At 39.8% G+C, this 15474-nt stretch overlaps 2 protein-coding genes across 2 annotated transcripts in view; both read left to right on the top strand.

Moving 5' to 3' along the window:
* SLC25A16 (solute carrier family 25 member 16) overlaps nt 1-2503 on the top strand; it is a 58057-nt gene extending 55554 nt beyond the window's left edge. The window contains exon 10 of the transcript XR_011495436.1: nt 2407-2503. The gene's annotated coding sequence lies outside the window, so the exon portion shown is untranslated. The remainder of the gene's footprint in view (nt 1-2406) is intronic.
* Nucleotides 2504-3354: 851 nt separating this feature from the next.
* Nucleotides 3355-15474, top strand: part of DNA2 (DNA replication helicase/nuclease 2) — a 47112-nt gene continuing 34992 nt past the window's right edge. The window contains exons 1-5 of the mRNA XM_044756110.2: nt 3355-3562; nt 5285-5467; nt 6391-6574; nt 8191-8336; nt 14886-15017. Coding sequence (XP_044612045.1) covers nt 3489-3562; nt 5285-5467; nt 6391-6574; nt 8191-8336; nt 14886-15017 — 719 coding nt within the window. The 5' untranslated portion in view covers nt 3355-3488. The remainder of the gene's footprint in view (nt 3563-5284; nt 5468-6390; nt 6575-8190; nt 8337-14885; nt 15018-15474) is intronic.

The following is a 15474-nucleotide window of genomic DNA, read 5'->3' as shown; positions in this document are numbered from 1 at the left end:
TTTCCAGGTGAGAGATGATGATCAAGCAGTGATCATGGAGATGGAAAGGAATGGAGAGATTTAAGATAGTTTTAGAGGCAGAATCGATGGGTCCGCCTATGTCTTGGATGTGGGTAATAATAGAAAGGAATCAAGAATAATTTCTGGGTTTCTGGCTTTATCCTCTGGGTGGATAGTGCTATTACTGAGAAGAATAATAGGTTCATGGGGGAATACAAAAATTTCCATTTTTGGCCATGTTATAACTGAGGCGTCCCAACTGCACCCCCCAAATAATATTTCTAAATGTAGACGTTAAGTAGGCAGTTGGAATCTTGAATTCAGAGGAAAAGCCATGCCTGTGAATATGATTTTGAGAGTTGGTAGGATAGAGATGGTATTTAAAGCCATGAGAACAGATGAAATAACGTGGGAAACTAGTCCATAGAGAAATTTGTCCAGAACCGAACTCTGAGAACTTGCAACATTTACAGTAGAAAATGAAGAGACAGTAAAAGACATTGATGAGGGCCTGTGAAGTTGGAGGAAAACCAGGTGAGTGAGGAAAACCAGTCAGGTACAAAATCTCTATCTATTACAGGCAAGACTTTTCCATTTTTTCCCAAAAAGTTCCTCATAATTTATCCATGAATAAACATGAATGTGAAAGACAACTGCTGATCAAGATTATTTTTAAGTTGAGTGATAGGCTTATGAGATCATTTTATTATTTTTTACACCTTTCCATATGTTTTATTTTGTTGATCGGTTTCTTTTTTTTGCTGAGGAAAATTAGCCCTGAGCTAACATTTGTGTCAATCTCCCCCTATTTTGTATGTGGGTCACTGCCACATGATGGCTGACAAGTGGTGTAGGTCTGTGCCCTGGATCCGAACCTACAAACTCAGGCCGCTGAAGTGGAGTGCACTGAACTTAACCACCATGCCACAGGGCTAGTCCCTTCTGTATATTTTAAGTATTCTGTAGTATATTATTTATTTTTATTTTTTACTTTTTGCTGGGAAAGATTCACCCTGAGGTAACATCTGTTGTCGGTCTTCCTCTTTTTCTCCCCCTCCCCAAAGCTCCAGTACATAATTATATATTCTAGTTGTAAGTCCTTCTAGTTCTTCTATATGTGCTGCCACCACAGCATGATCTGAACCCACAAACTCAGGATGCTGAAATGGAGTGCACTGACCTTAACCACTATGCCATGGGGCCGGCCCCCTGTAGTATATTATTTTTAAAGGTGGTTTTTAGTATTCTATGTATGTAAAATAAATTGCTTCTTAATTTTAAAAATTAAAAACACAAGGAAAGTGAATATGAGTTGAAATTGAACATAGCCTTAAAGAAAATTCTTCTTTTTGAAGTATAATTGATGTGCAATATTATATTAGTTTCAAGTGTACAACAGAGTGCTTGATGTTTATGTACATTATATGATCACCACAATAAGTCTATCTGTCACCATACAAAGTTATTACACTATTATTGACTATATTCCCCATGCTATACATTACATCCCCATGACTCATTTATTTTATAACTGGAAGTTCATACCTCTTGAGCCTTTTCATCCATTTCTTCTACCCCTCAACCTCCCTGCTCTGGCAACCACCAGTTTGTTCTCTATATCTATGAGGCTGTTTCTTTTTTGTTTTGTTTGCTCTGTTTTTTAGATTCCACATATAAAGTGAAATCATACAATATTTGTGTTTTTCTGTTTGATTTATTTCACTTAGCTTAATACCCTCAAGGTCCATCCATGTTGTTGGAAATGGCAAATTTCCTTCTTTTTTATGGCTGAGTAACATTCCTTTGTATATATATGCCCATCTTCTTTATCCATTCATCCATTGATGGACACTTTTGCTTCCATATCTTGGCTATTGTAAATAATGCTGCAATGAACATAGGAGTGCATATATCTTTCTGAATTAGTGTTTTTGCTTTTTTCAGCTATATACCCAGAAGCAGAATTGCTGAATCATATCATAATTCTATTTTTTTTTTAAAGATTTTCTTTTTCTTTTTCTCCCCAAAGCCCCGTGGTACATAGTTGTATATTTTTAGTTGTGGGAACTTCTAGTTGTGTCATGTGGGATGCCACCTCAACACGGCCTGATGAGCAGTGCCATGTCCGCACCCAGGATCCCAACAGGCGAAACCCTGGGCCACCCAAGCCGAGCGCGCGAACTTAATCACTCGGCCACAGGCTGGCCCCTGGTAATTCTATTTTTTAATTTCTTAGGGAACCTTCACACTGTTTTCCATAGTAGCTGCACCAACTTACATTCCCACCAATGGTACGGAGGGTTCCCTTTTTTCTACGTTATTTCTTGTCTTTTTGATAAAAGCCATTCCAACAGGTATCAGGTGATGTCTCATTGTGGTTTTGATTTTCATTTCCCTTATGATTAGCGATTTTGAGCATCTTTTCATGTGCCTGTTGGCCATCTGCATGTTGAAGAAAATTCTTTCAAGAAGTTTTGCTCTGGAGAGTGCCTAAGAGAGGGATGGGGTAAGTTCTATCAAGGTAATACCTTTTTTTTGAGGAAGATCAGCCCTGAGCTAACATCTGCCCCCAATCCTCCTCTTTTTTCTTAGGAAGCTTGGCCCTGAGCTAACATCCGTGCCCATCTTCCACTACTTCATGTGTGGGACGTCTACCACAGCATGGCGTGCCAAGCAGTGCTGTGTCCGCCCCCAGGACCGGCCGGGGAACTCGGCCAGCCGGGCTGAAAGGGCGCACTTAACAGCTGCGCCACCCGGCGGCCCCAAGTTAATATCTTTTAAAGGTGGAGATACCGGCCTCATTACAAACCTAGGAGCATTCCAATAGTGAGGGCCAGGTTGACGACACAAGAGAAGAGGAAATAACTGCAGAAGCAGCGCCCTTGAGAAGGCTAGGGGCCTTGATTTTCCGAGTACAAGCAGGGGGATTGTCCACTGACAGGAAGAACGCTTTGCCCACTGTGAAAAGAGGTTATAAGATAGGAGCCGATATTGGTAGTTTCATAGATTTAATGGTAGCATGATGAGGAAGTTCCTATCTGACAGCTTCTCTTTTCTCAATGAATTTTCCAGAAAAAAAATGGAGGAGGAGAGGTTGTTTTCCAGAGAAAGCAAAATTCCGAAGGCTAACGGAACGCTGGGCTTTGGGCAACTGCACATGGTTCTATTCAAACTAAGGGCGTGTGTTGGGCATGGGTTGGTGTGTCTGGACAGAAGGCGGGAGCATTTAGCCTGGGCCACACTATGAAGACCGTTTCCCAAACCCTAAGGCAAACGAACAAAAGCTCCCCGGCGTCCCCCGCAGCCCCGGCGGTGCGTTCCACCGGAGCGCGCGGGCCGCGGGAGGGCCTGCCTGCGCAGGGCACTTGGTAGCGGGCAGGTCGGCGCATGCGCGCGGTGCCTCGTGGACTCGCGCTCCTTTTCGTCTTCAGTGTTCTTCCGGGTTTCTCCGACTTACCTGTTAGTGGTTTGCGGTCTCCTCGCCCGGGATGGAGGCCCTGGAGGAGCTGGGGCTGCTGATAGAGAAGAGTTTCGGGGAGGAGGCTGCGCCGGCGGCGGAGCGGTGAGCGGAGCGCGGGGAGGGCCTGGGGGCCAAGCGGGAGATTTGAAAGAGAGGAGCGGGAGAGGCCGCACCCAGCCGCGGCGGGCCGGGCCGGGCCTGGGCGCCGGGCGCCCGACGAACCTCCAGACCTGGGGGTCTGTTTCGCAGGGTCTTCTTTGGGACCACACTCAGGCCGGAGCCTGAAAATTTTTCCTCACCCAGCAATTCATTCTTTCCCTTGATTTCATCTTTTTCCCGAATTTGAGGGGTTCCATCCACCTTAACTATTTTCATAAAAGGAAATTGCAACTACTAAATGTTTTTCTCCATGTTTAGTTGGAGAACTTATCCCAGGGTGAACTCTGCGCCCTCAGCTCGGCGTAAATGGTCGGAGAAACTTGACCCACAATCATGGTATGGGGTTATTCTTGACAAAAATAATGATGCTAGCCAGCTATTGTTGACGGATCTTTGCATTTTGGATTTTGATCAGCAGTGCTTTTTGGAAGATCTCAGCTGACCTTGGGAAATTTGTGGCCTGAAGCTGGGTAGGATAGGTGAATGAGGCGGCTACAAAATAATAGCACCCAGGGTTAGGTGACGAAGATAATTTTAGGGTAATGTGAAAGGCATTTGGTGTAATAATTGGAGAGAGAATGACTTCGGACCCTCTGATAAAGGGGAGCCATCATTGTTGGACCATCACTGATAAAGACTTCCTGCGGTCACACAGAGAAGACTTAAGAAGGACTCAGTGTTTTTTAGAGGAGAGATTATTTTGCAAAGTTTTCAGGCGGCTGGGATCAATAGGTAAAAGTATTATGAAATTGACTTGCCCATTATAAATAAGAAATTTCTGAGTTACTCTATGAGCTAATGTGACAGGTGTTAAGCTTGCTTTCTCTACAAGGCAGAGGCTGGTTGATCCTCAATGAGATTTTATTTATTTATTAAAAAAAATTTTTTTCTTAAAGATTGGCACCTGAGCTAACATCTGTTACCAATCTTCTTCTTTTTCTTTTCCTTCTTCTCCCCAAAGTCCCCCAGTACATAGTTGTATATTCTAGCTGTAGGTTCTTCTGCTTGTGCTATGTGGGATGCCTCCTCAGCATGGCCTGATGAGTGGTGCCATGTCCACTCCCAGGATCTGAACCAGCAAAACCCTGGGCCTCCAAAGCGAGTGTGGGAACTTGATCACTTGGCCATGGGGCTGGCCCCTCGATGAGATTTTATAGGACTGTCTGCATTAAATAGTTGGTTGGAATATATGATTTCTAAGTATGCTCCTAATTTAAAGATCAATATAATTCTGTGCCTCACAGTAGGACTTCTAGTGAACTGCCCACACTGTGCTTTTCCATAACAAACATCTCTTTTATTTCCTTTTACTTGTACTTTGGAAAGATTTGCACCAGTGGCAGGAATTTGTTGGTTTAATATTTTTCGGTTTATCCTTAATCTTCACAATCACGGATGTTCCACAGAGCTCCCCATAGAGCTTATATTTGGAAAAATCCATATCATAAGCATGTTTTAAATGGCATTGCTTCTGGGAAGTTTTTATAATAGGAACTCTGCTATGCCCTTGCTTTCTTAATTTTTACCTATTTTAGCTAAAGGTCATTAGGATAAACTTTCCAGAAGAAACAAAGCTAGATAACTAGAAGGTTTGTAGATAAAGGAGTTTGGATGGCTTCTTATTTCATGCTTGTGCTACATTAGTTTTGTATGTGTTTGCTTTAGATTTCAGAAGAAGGTGGAAGCTTCCTTTTCTAAAACAGTTCTGAGCCGAGGAGTGGATAACCGGTACCTGGTGTTAGAAGTCAATGTTGTACAGAATGAAGAAAGAAACCATGAAAAACACCTTATCATCACTGCTTCTCAGTCGCTAGAATATAAAGAACTGTGCATCCTTAGGAATGACTGGTAATTTTATGTATGCTCAAAAGCACTGGTCTGGCCGTCTTAAGGGTACCATCTTAAAACCCGTCACATGGGCTTCTGTGAATGTTGCTATAATTTAATTTAATGTTGTGTGAATGTTCTTGTTAATAAAGGGAGCAGATCTGAACCTGAATTAATTCTGCATAAAAATTCTGCCTATTACCCCAGCATCTCAAGTCCATTATTCCCAAACTTGATTTTTATTGTCACTTGAAAATCAAGTTCAAAGGAACCTATTGAATGACTACTTCCTTTTTCCCAGTACTTTGTTTTAAGATTGCAGCTTGAAATTCATGTTAGTTCTCACTAAGAGCAAAATTAATTACAGCATAAGAACATTCTTAAACCTTGGATTTCTCTACTCAAGCAAAGTATGGGATGTGAGGGGTGAAGGGGAGATGTGGGGAAGGTGGAGGTCTAACTTTGTCTAGGCTCTTTGTCTAGGCTGCTAGTTAAATGGTTTGAACTAGATAAATATGATTTTATTCTTGCTGCGTCGGGTGTGGCTTCATGCCTCAAGACTTACAGAGGCTGTAGATATCGCTGTAAGTCTTAAGGATGAGAGAATTAATTATTAAAACAACCTAATTCATAATTGGAGCTATATATTGCACCTTTAAAGATTTGGTAGCTTTTGCAGTAAGCGATACTATAACACTAAACAGTTTTCCTTTTTGGGATTTAAGGAAAACCCACGATCATTCAGGTGTGTTTCAGAGGAGGACAGGAATAGAGTGACTAAGGAATTGATTCAGAAGACTGCATCCTGGCATTTAATTTTTTTAAAAGATCCAGAAATTTGGAAATATGTATTTCTTCAGATAAAATAGTTATTTTTTGAAGCCTCCTTAATATGTTTAAATGTAGGAACATAAACTCTGTATTTAACTTTGCTCTATTTTTAGGTGCTCTGTACCAATTGAGCCAGGGGACATCATTCATTTGGAGGGAGACTGCATATCTGATACTTGGATAATAGATGAAGATTTTGGGTATTTGATTCTATATCCAGACATGCTGATTTCTGGCACAAGCATAGCCAGTAGTATTCGATGTATGAGAAGAGCTGTCCTGAGTGAAACTTTTAGGGTGAATAATATTAATAGCTAATGTTTCTACAGGGTTTTAGAGTTTACAGAGCTCTTTGACGCTTTCTTTAATCTCCCAGCAATCCTGTGAGGTAGATGGTGTTAATCAGCTGCCCTTTGCAGATGAGGAAGATCAGGCTGGAGGGCTGAAGTGACTTGCTCAAAGTCATGTAGCTAGGAAGTGGCAGTGCTGGGACTTAAGGCCAGGTGCCTGAATCCTTTGAATCTTCTTCAATACTTAATAAAATAATTAATCCTAATGATTAAAAAATTAAATGATAAAATCTTTTGTTTAATATATCTAGGCATTTCCAGACTTGGCTTCATGTATTCTCAATGAACTAAAAATAAATGTGACCGTTTCTTTTCAAAAAATTGTTATGGAAAATTTCAAACATACACAGAGATGATTATAAGAAATCCCCATGTACCCATTCTGCTGTTCCCAAACATTGTATTATTTTGCAAGTAAATGAAAGCCAAGGATTTTTTAAAAATATGAGTACAATATCTTTATCGTGTACAATAAAACTAATTTCTTAAATTAATCTAATACCAGTTTATCTCACATCTTTTATCAAAAATATCATTTTATTTTGTTGGTTTTGTAGCATCAGTAACCAAACAAGGTCTGTGTATTATGTTTGGTTAATGTATCTCTTAAGTTTCTTTTAATCTATATTAGTTCTGCCTTCCACCTTCTGCCCTTTGTTTCAGTCCCATTTGTTTGTTGAAGAACCTGAGTTTTTCTTCAAGTTTCCTCTTCCTCACAGAGTATGGTTTTAATTATACACTTGATCTATGTGTATATAGAACACCAAAAATACAGCTGAGCAAGAAGAGAAAAAGGAGAAGTACCTAAATGGGTTGTCTGATAATCTTAGTTGTCACTTGTTTGTAGTTTATCAGCTTTTTCCCTTCAGTTCTGGTGGAATACCAACTTCTCTTTTAACCACATAATTATAAGGCAGACCTGAATATTTTAAGAACTTTTAGTTTTGAAATAATTTTAGGCTCACGTAGAACTTGCAAAAATAGTACAGAGAGTTCCTCTGTGAATTCTTCAAATTCGTGATGGATGGTTTGGTGAACTTTATCTAGTTTTTTGATAGCCACAAAGGAGAGATGTAGGCTATAAAAGAGTTCATTGATAAGTACTGTTTCTTTTTAAGTTGAGAGAAGTTTCTTGCCAAAAATCTCTGCTGTAAGTTTAAATTTAATTTTTGAATAATGTCTTTTACTATAGCTCATAGTTTATGAGCTATGCCTTTATTGACTTTTCTATGTAGGTAGTTTATAAAGTGAAATTAGAGATGACTATGTTAAATATTTGAGAATATGTTGAATTTTTTCATATTGGTTATTTTAATTTTTTTTGAAATGAGAATATATTGATTTTAAACATAATTCATACCTGTAAAATAAGTCAGGTAATTCTGAACAGAAGAAAGTGAAAGTCACCTGTAATTCCACCCACCAGAAAAAAACAGTCTTTAGTATCTTGGCATTTTCTTACTGGTGCACTTTGGCTATTGGTTTAATAGGTTCGGTGATAAATATATGGTCATGTTTGTTAATATATTGTAAAATAAAATTTTTGTGTTTTTTTTTTTGTAGAGCTCTGATTCAGTCACACGCCAGATGCTGATTGGTACGGTTCTCCACGAAGTATTTCAAAAAGCAATAAGTGACAGCTTTGCCCCAGAAAAGCTACAAGAACTTGCTTTTCAAACAGTTCAAGAAATAAGGCATCTGAAGGAAATGTGAGTAGTTACAAGGGGAACTACAGGTGCCAATTTGTTTAAAGAGCATCTTTCCTAGAATCTATAAGGTATTTGGCTATTAGACTATTCAATATAAATTAGGGCAATACTAGAATGAAGATTCCATGGTTGCGGTACCCCGTTGCAATTTTGTAAAGAGCTTCTGAAATTGTGCAGTGGAAGCTCTTCAGCCAAAAATATCTATAAATATTCTGTACATGTGCACAACAGACTCTTAGCTACTTTCAGTGAGTGTGAAAACCTTTTTGCCTTATTTCTGGAAACAGTATGACATACTGAAAATTGTATGTGTCTGGGAGTCAGATGGACCTAATTTCAAATTCTGGCTTTGTCAGTTTTATGACTAAAGAAGTTACTTAAATATTCTGAAAAAGGTGATAATCCCTATTTTGCAGACTTTTTGTGACAATGGAGATGATGTATGTAAGCCCACAAATGGCTAATCATTGGCATTTTATGAGTGACTGCCTGCAGAGGGATGGGCATGCTCTCTTCTCTCTGTTTCTTTCTTGACTCCTGTTGCAGTCCATCGTTTTCCCACCGAAATGTTTTTATTAGTGGTGATTTTGATTTCCATACTGGTTGACATAACCCTGTTTTTCCAGATGTAATTTTGTGTTTCACTGTTTCTATGAGAAAGATGTGTTCCAAAATTCCACACAACTGATTTACTATTGATGGACAATCTGTTGTCCTCAAAACATTTTAGAACCTTGCCATACACCAGGCGCTGTGGTAAGTGCTTTTAGACATCTTACATAATCTGATAGCAGCCTTACAAACAAAGAAACTGAAGTACAGAGTTGTCACTTGCTCATGACCACGCAGCATAGCTCAGAGTATCAGTAGATTTAATAAAGTTTTTGCTTTAAGAGTTCCACTTATTGCATTATTTCCCACTTTGCATTTCAAAGTTTTACTTTTTTGGTCACACCCTAATCAACATACAGTGATACTTTATCTGTTGTGTATTGTATTGATTATCTATTGCCGAGAAACAAATCACATCAAAACTTAGTGGTTTAAAATGACAAACATCTGTAATCTCACAGTCTCTGGAGGTCAGGAATCTGGAAGAGGCTTGGTTGGGTGGCTCTGGCTCAGGGTCTCCTGTTTTGGGCTGCAGTTGTCTGAGGGCTGGACCAGGGAGTGAGGGTCTGCTTCCAAGATGACATACTCACGTGGCTGTGGTGACGAGGCCTCAGTTCCTGGCTGGCTGTTGGCAGGAGGCTCCAGTCCTTGACATTTGGGGCCTCTTCATAGGGCTGCCTGACGTGTCATCACAACATGCCAGCTGCTTTCTCCAGACTGAATGGTCCAAGAAAGAGAGCTAACAGGAAGCCACAGTGCCTTTTACAACCTAGTCTCTCAACTCATCCATTGTCACTTCTGGTTTTTCTTTTATTTGTTAGGTACAAGTCACTAAGTCCACCTCTCTCTCAGGGGTAGAGAATTGGGTGCCATCTTTTGAAGGGAGTGTCAAAGAATTTGTGGACATATTTTAAACCACCACAGATATTCAGATATCAGGCACCCTGATTAGTCTAAAACCCAACTTGAATACAGGGATGAAGGAAAACGAGGTTTCTGAGAGCAGCCTTGCTCAGGATTCATGAGGTTGATGTGTTAAACCTTGTGCACCTTACATAATGGAACGTCTTTCATACTCTCAGCATCTGTTACTATTTTTCACTAATATCTAAAAGTCTTAGTTATCTGATTTCCAAGATGCAGCAGAGAGGCACCTTCCTAGTCACGTAATGTGAGAGTTGATGGTTTCATTATGATGTAGGAAAGAGGAAACTATTTTAAAAAATATAAGACTGGGGGGCGCTGGCCCAGTGGCGTAGTGGTTAAGTTTGCACGTTCTGCTTCGGTGGCCTGGGGTTTGCTGGTACGGATCTGGGGTGTGGACCTATGCACCACTTGTCAAGCCATGCTGTGGCAGGTGTCCCCCATATAAAGTAGAGGGGGGCATAAAGATGGGCATGGATGTTAGCTCAGGGCCAGTCTTCCTCAGCAAAAAGAGAAGGATTGGCAGCAGATGTTAGCTCAGGGCTAATCTTCCTCTAAATAAATAGATAGATAAATAAATAAATAAAAGACTGAAGGTCAGAATTTTGGAGAGAATGCATTCTTAGCAGATCCTTGGGTATCACTGAATAATGTTATTTATCATGATATTCTAAGTTAATAAGGAAAAATATGTTTCATTTCATAATTATGAAAATAGTAATTCCCTCATAATTATTGCCCATCCATAGTAATATCAATCCTGTTCAAGAGAATGCTTTTTTTTTTAAGATTGGCACCTGAGCTAATACCTGTTGCCAGTCTTTTTTCTTTTTTTCTTTCTTCTTCTCCCCAAAGTTCCCTAGTACGTATTTGTATATTCCAGTTGCAAGTCCCTCCTGTTGTGCCATGCAGGATGCCACCCCAGCATGGGCTAACAAGCAGCACCATGACCACACCCAGGATCTGAACCAGCGAAACCCCAGGCCACTGAAGTGGAGCTCACGAACCCAACCACTTGGCCGTAGGGCTGGCCCCAAGAGAATGCTTTTTTAAATTCCCAAATACTAAAATAATAGGTTCAGAATTCTTTTCTTTTCTTTTTTTATTTTTTGTGAGGAAGAGTGGCCCCAAGCTGACATCTGTTGCCAATCTTCCTCTTTTTGTTTGAGGAAGATTGTTGCTGAGCTCACATGTGTGCCAATCTTCCTCTGTTTTACGTGGGATGCTGCCACAGTGTGACTTGATGAGCTGTGCTACATCTGTGCCTGGGATCTGAACTCGCAAACCCAGGGCTGCTGAAGCAGAGTGCGTGAACTTAACCACTATGCCACCAGGCTGGCCTCCAGAATTCTTTTCTACCCTCTTTCATAGACCCTTCTCCCTTAGAACAGAGAAAGATCTGTTCAACTCTACCCTCTCATTATGTCAGTAAAAGTCTAGACCTGAAGATCATACCTTAATAATTATTAAATACCTTGATAATCTCAGGAAAGACCAGGGTGTTACATGGCAATTTGCTGTCACTTGACTAAAATTAAAAAGGGAGAATTTAAATGCCGAAGACATTAAATAACCAGTATAGACTGGTTTGGAAACTTTAAAAAGAGTCCTGGTCTGTAAAAGTAAAACGCTTGGAAGAATCCACCTAAGGAGATCATAACAATGAAGAATGATTCCAGGATGGTTGTAGAAATTTATTGAGGAAAAAGATTACCCAATTGTCCAGGTTCTTTTTTTCCAATAATAAATTATTTCTAAGTAGGTTATAAATTAATGCACACCATACGTCATTGTAATAGTACAAGAGGACACACAGTAAAAAATAAGTCCTTTTTACCTGTATTCTCCTAGTTCCCACTTCCTTCCCCAGAGGCAACCACTGTTACCAGTCTCTTGTATGTCCTTCCAAGAGGATTTCAAACATTTATATGTGATAGTATGCATATATGTATATTTATATCTTGTTTGTTATGTAGCATACCATACACATTATTGTGTAGGAAGATGAAATCTTGGTGATTATTCCATATCTGCACTTATTGAGCCATCTTATTTTTAATTAATAGTGGTATAATGTTTTATTGTATGGGCGTACTGTAATTTATTTAAGTATCCCCTTGGCAGTTCAGTCTTTGCTTTTATTAGCAATGCTATGATAAATACCTTTGTGTATCTTTTATTTCATACCTGTGCAGGCATATATCTGGGCTCAGTACTTAGAAATGGAATTCTTAGGCCACAGGATATGTGCTTTAAAAATTCTTCTTATTTGGAAATAATTTCAAATTTAGAGAAAAGTTGCAAGAGTAGTACAGAGAACATCCGTATGCTCTTTTCTCAGATTGACCTGTTATATATGTATGTTTGTGCAGATTCTCTTTCAAAGATTAAGTAGTATACATCACGGTATACACGAGAGGCTGTATGTCACGAAGGCACAGGTCACAGTGCAGGCTGAGCAGAGCCCTGGACATCCTAGGGTGCCCTGTGGGCTCAGGGGCTCCTACTGCAGGGGGCAGAGCTGGCTCTACTCACCCTCACCCTCTCTGCGGTCTTCTTCTGCCCAGACCACTCTGATGGCTGGGGCCAGGCACGTGGTGACCTTCGTTAGGCCAGGTGTGGCCTCAGTGCCTGGCGCGTCAGCCTGCTGCTGGCCAAGGACTTTGCTCATGACACGTTCTCGCTGACACTGAGCCAAGTGGGCTCAGGGCTCATGTCCATGGGGTAAAAAACCATAATGCATACTTAACTGTGTATTTCCTAAGAGTAAGGATTTTCTTTCTTTTTTTTTTTTTTGAGGAAGATTAGTCCTGAGCTAACTGCTGCCAATCCTCCTCTTTTTTCTGAGGAAGACTGACCCTGAGCTAATATCCATGCCCATCTTCCTCTACTTTATAAATGGGACGCCTACCACAGCATGGCTTTTGCCAGGCAGTGCCATGTCCTCACCTAGGATCTGAACTGGCAAACCCTGGGCCGCCAAGAAGCGGAACATGCGCACTTAACCGCTGCGCCACCGGGCCAGCCCAAGATTTTCTTTTATGTAAACATAGTACAGTTATCCACTTCAGGAAATTTAATATTGGTAGAATACTTTTGTCTGACCTGTTCACATTTCAGTTTTGTCCAGTAATGTTCTTTGTAGCATTTTTGCCCCTCTAGGACAGGATCCAGTCTGGGTACATTTAAAATTTTGGTCTATACTGCCAAATTGCTCTGGATAGGCATTGTTCCGGTTTACATTTCTGCCGGCAGTATATGAGTCCTTGTTTCCCTCTCCTCATCATCGCTTACCTCATGTTTATCCACTGGAAGTTCCTAGTTTTCAAACACCTTTTTGGAAGGATATCCTTTGGCTCTGGTAGTCTGAGTGTGTGATTGGGGCACTTTGGCATCAGCAGTTGCTCCCTGGCTTGAGAAATTTCACCTCTTTGTTTAAAATTAATTCTTAATTTTTTTTTTTTTAAAGATTGGCACCTGAGCTAACAACTGTTGCCAATCTTCTTTTTTTTTCTCTTACTGCTTTTTCTCCCCAAATTCCCCCGGTACATAGTTGTATATTGTAGTTGTGGGTCCTTCTAGTTGTGGCATGTGGGATGCCACCTCAGCATGGCCTGATGAGTGGTGCTATGTCTGAGGCCAGGATCTGAACCGGCGAAACTCTGGGCCGTGGAAGTGGAGTGCACGAACTTAACCACTCGGCCACAGGGTCGGCCCTAATTATTCATTTTTATTGAAGTATAATTGACAGACAATATTATATTAGTTTCAGGTGTACAATGTAATACTTTGATATTTTTATACATTACAAAATGATCACCATAATATGTCTAGTTACCATTTGTCACCATGCAAAGTTATTACACTATTACTGACTGTATTCCTCATGCTGTACATTATATCCCTGTGACCTATTTATTTTATTTCTAGAAGTTTGTACCTTTTTTTCCTTCTTCCTTTTGGTGAGGAAGATTGTTGCTGAGGTAACATCTGTGCCAGTCTTCCTCTATTTTGCATATGGGATGCTGCCACAGCATGGCTTGATGAGTGGTGTGTAGGTCTGCACCTGGGATCTGAATCCATGAACCCCGGGCTGACGAAGCAGAGCGCGTGAACTTAACCACTATGTCACCGGGCCAGCCCCTTGAAGTTTGTACCTGTGAATCCCCTTTACGTATTTCACTCATCCCCCTACCTCTCCCCTCTGGCAACCAACAGTTTGTTCTTTGTATGTATGAGTCTGTTTCTGTTTTGTTTTTTTAGCTTCCACATATAAGTGAAATCATATGGTATTTGTCTTTCTTTATCTAACTTATTAGCATAATACGCTCTAGGTCCAATTATGTTTGTGCAAACGGCAAGATTTCATTCTTTTTTATGGCTGATTAATATTCCATTGTATATATACACCACATCTTCCTTATCCATTCATCTATCAATGAACGCTTAGGTTGCTTCCATATTTTGGCTATTGTAGATGATGCTGCAGTGAATATAGGGGTGCACATATCTTTTTGAATTTTTGTTTTCTTTGGATACATACCCTGAAGTGGAATTGCTGGATTGTATGGTAGTTCTATTTTCAATTTTTTGAGGAACTTCCATACTGTTTTCCATAGTGGCTGCACAAATTTACATTCTCACCAACAGTGTATTAGGGTTCTCTGTTCTCCACATCCTCACCAACTTGTAATTTGTAGTCTTTTTGATAATAGCCATTCTGACAGGTGTGAGATTTCTCTTTCTACTTGAGGCTGCTGTTGTGCTCAGGAGAAGCAATCTTGGCAGAGCCAGGGCTGCTAAGTTTGTCTTCCCTGCTGAACCAGCTCTTTTAGAGGATCCATAGGGCTCTGCTGTCTTCCTTTTAGGGCTGAATAATATTCCATTGTATGTATATATCATTGTTTATCCATTAATTAGTTAATGGGTTCTTGGGTTGCTTATTTGGGTATTTTTGTCCTTATTTACTTTTTTCACATTTATTCTTCCGTATTTAATCTCTTACTTTTGCAGGTACCGTTTAAATCTGAATCAAGATGAAATAAAACAAGAAGTAGAGGACTACCTGCCTTCATTTTCTAAATGGGCTGGAGATTTCATGCATAAATACACTTCAGCTGACCTCCCTCAGATGCAGTTCTCTCTGTAAGAAACTCGTTTTGTTTATATGCTGTTTATATGTTCAGACCAGGCTTCTATTCCGTATGTTGCATTAAAGCCTTGTAAAAGTCAAGTTATTACAACTAAGCTTTTTGTTTACTTATTTTATAAATTATAGTCCTGAGTGTCTTTCAAGGACAAAATATAATCTGATGAATAGAAAATTCTACTTTCATTATAATAAAACCTTATAATTTTTTTATGTAGGTATTTCTTTTGGAGCTATGTTTTTTTAATAAAATAATCAATTTGTAGATATTTTGGGGGTCCTAATTTCATTTGTATTTCTCTGTTACTGTCATATATAGACTCTGTTACATACTGTTTGGCATTGGGTTTGTTTTTTACTTTTTTCCCCCTTAAAGTAGCATTGATATACATTTATAGGTAATACTTTTTTTCTTTTCCATTATTTACCCATTCAGCAAATATTTATTGAGTG

Source organism: Equus asinus, chromosome 2 (assembly GCF_041296235.1).
Source record: "Equus asinus isolate D_3611 breed Donkey chromosome 2, EquAss-T2T_v2, whole genome shotgun sequence".
NCBI classification, from domain to species: domain Eukaryota; kingdom Metazoa; phylum Chordata; class Mammalia; order Perissodactyla; family Equidae; genus Equus; species Equus asinus.
Note: the sequence above shows the minus strand (reverse complement) of the source record. Positions and strands in the feature narration are given on the sequence as shown.